General features: G+C 36.1%; 1 protein-coding gene across 1 annotated transcript in view; it reads left to right on the plus strand.

Moving 5' to 3' along the window:
- MLC1 (megalencephalic leukoencephalopathy with subcortical cysts 1) overlaps positions 1–1,006 on the plus strand; it is a 46,330-nt gene extending 45,324 nt beyond the window's left edge. Inside the window, exon 12 of the mRNA XM_018576732.1 lies at positions 932–1,006. Coding sequence (XP_018432234.1) covers positions 932–1,006 — 75 coding nt within the window. The remainder of the gene's footprint in view (positions 1–931) is intronic.
- Positions 1,007–1,221: the final 215 nt, after the last annotated feature.

Consider the following 1,221-nt stretch of genomic DNA (forward strand, 5'->3'; position numbering starts at 1 on the left):
TTCATTGCATGCTTTCCTACCTCCTCACCACTCATTGAATAAAAAGGCAACCATAAAAATGCTTTGCTAATGTTGCGGCAGGCGCTTTCTACCAGAGTGAACAGACTTCTGGGAAACTGTACTGTTAGGGAAACTGCTAGGCAAGATGCTCATTGTTGGTTTGTTTAAATGGCAGTAGGATGGAAAGAAGGTCTAGGGGTAATATCAGCTGGAATTGTCATTGGTTAATAGATTTAGAATGTATAGTCAAGATAATACTTATGGTCCCTGACAATTTGAGTCCCTTCTAAGGTCTATGGCAATGTGTCCCATATATATTACTGATGAGACTCCTAGCAATGTGTAGCTCTGATAACATATACTATTAGTAACATCTCTGCTAATGTATATCCCTGGTTATACAGTACATGTTCTTAGCAATGTCCTGTTTCTGCTACTAATGTGCAGGCAATCTCATTGTTACATGGCACCTCTGTTAACACTTCTATTTCTCTCCTAACATACTGGTGGTCAGTATTTTTTCTCTTCTGGTCAGAAAGCCATGACACTTTGCTAGTGTATCTTATATAGGTAAGATGATCTTACTTTCTGTTGGGTATAAGGAAGGGAGACAGATGATTAATTAACTTAGTCTTTTGGAGTTTAAGTATATAAAGGAAATTATAAATCTATGCTGTAAGAAGGTTTATAGAGATGAAAACTTGTGAATTCCTGTGTTACTGGAGTATGCGAATAGAGGAGCACACATGGAAGATAATTTAAGGATGGGGGACCCACAATTGGTTACCTGCCAATGGGCTTGTATGATCTTAAGCTGATTGATTGCAATCCAACACTTTTTCAAATTCTTAGATTTCTTGGGATTTTTTTTTATTAATAAAAAAAAAAATTTAATTATTTATTAAATTTTTGTACTTGTTTTTCCTTGCAGGTTTGCAGCAACACCATGAGGGACTTTGATAAAGAAAAGGCTTGGCAAGCTGTTATGGTACAAATGACTCAGTAAGATACCAAGGAGTTTCCCAGTATTCATGTATCCAGAGAATGGGACTTCATTTCAATATTTCATTAAATGCATACATTTGCAAATACACTATGTGGGGCCACACCGCCTTTTACAAAAAAGTGATCTGTTTTGATCAATATAGTGTGTTCTTCAGCCCTCATTTGCTTTGTATAAACTGTAATCCCATTCTCTACTATACTAAAGAATTACCTTAG

This window comes from Nanorana parkeri, unplaced genomic scaffold, assembly GCF_000935625.1.
Source record: "Nanorana parkeri isolate BGI_ZX_2015 unplaced genomic scaffold, ASM93562v1 scaffold75, whole genome shotgun sequence".
Taxonomy (NCBI): Eukaryota; Metazoa; Chordata; class Amphibia; order Anura; family Dicroglossidae; genus Nanorana; species Nanorana parkeri.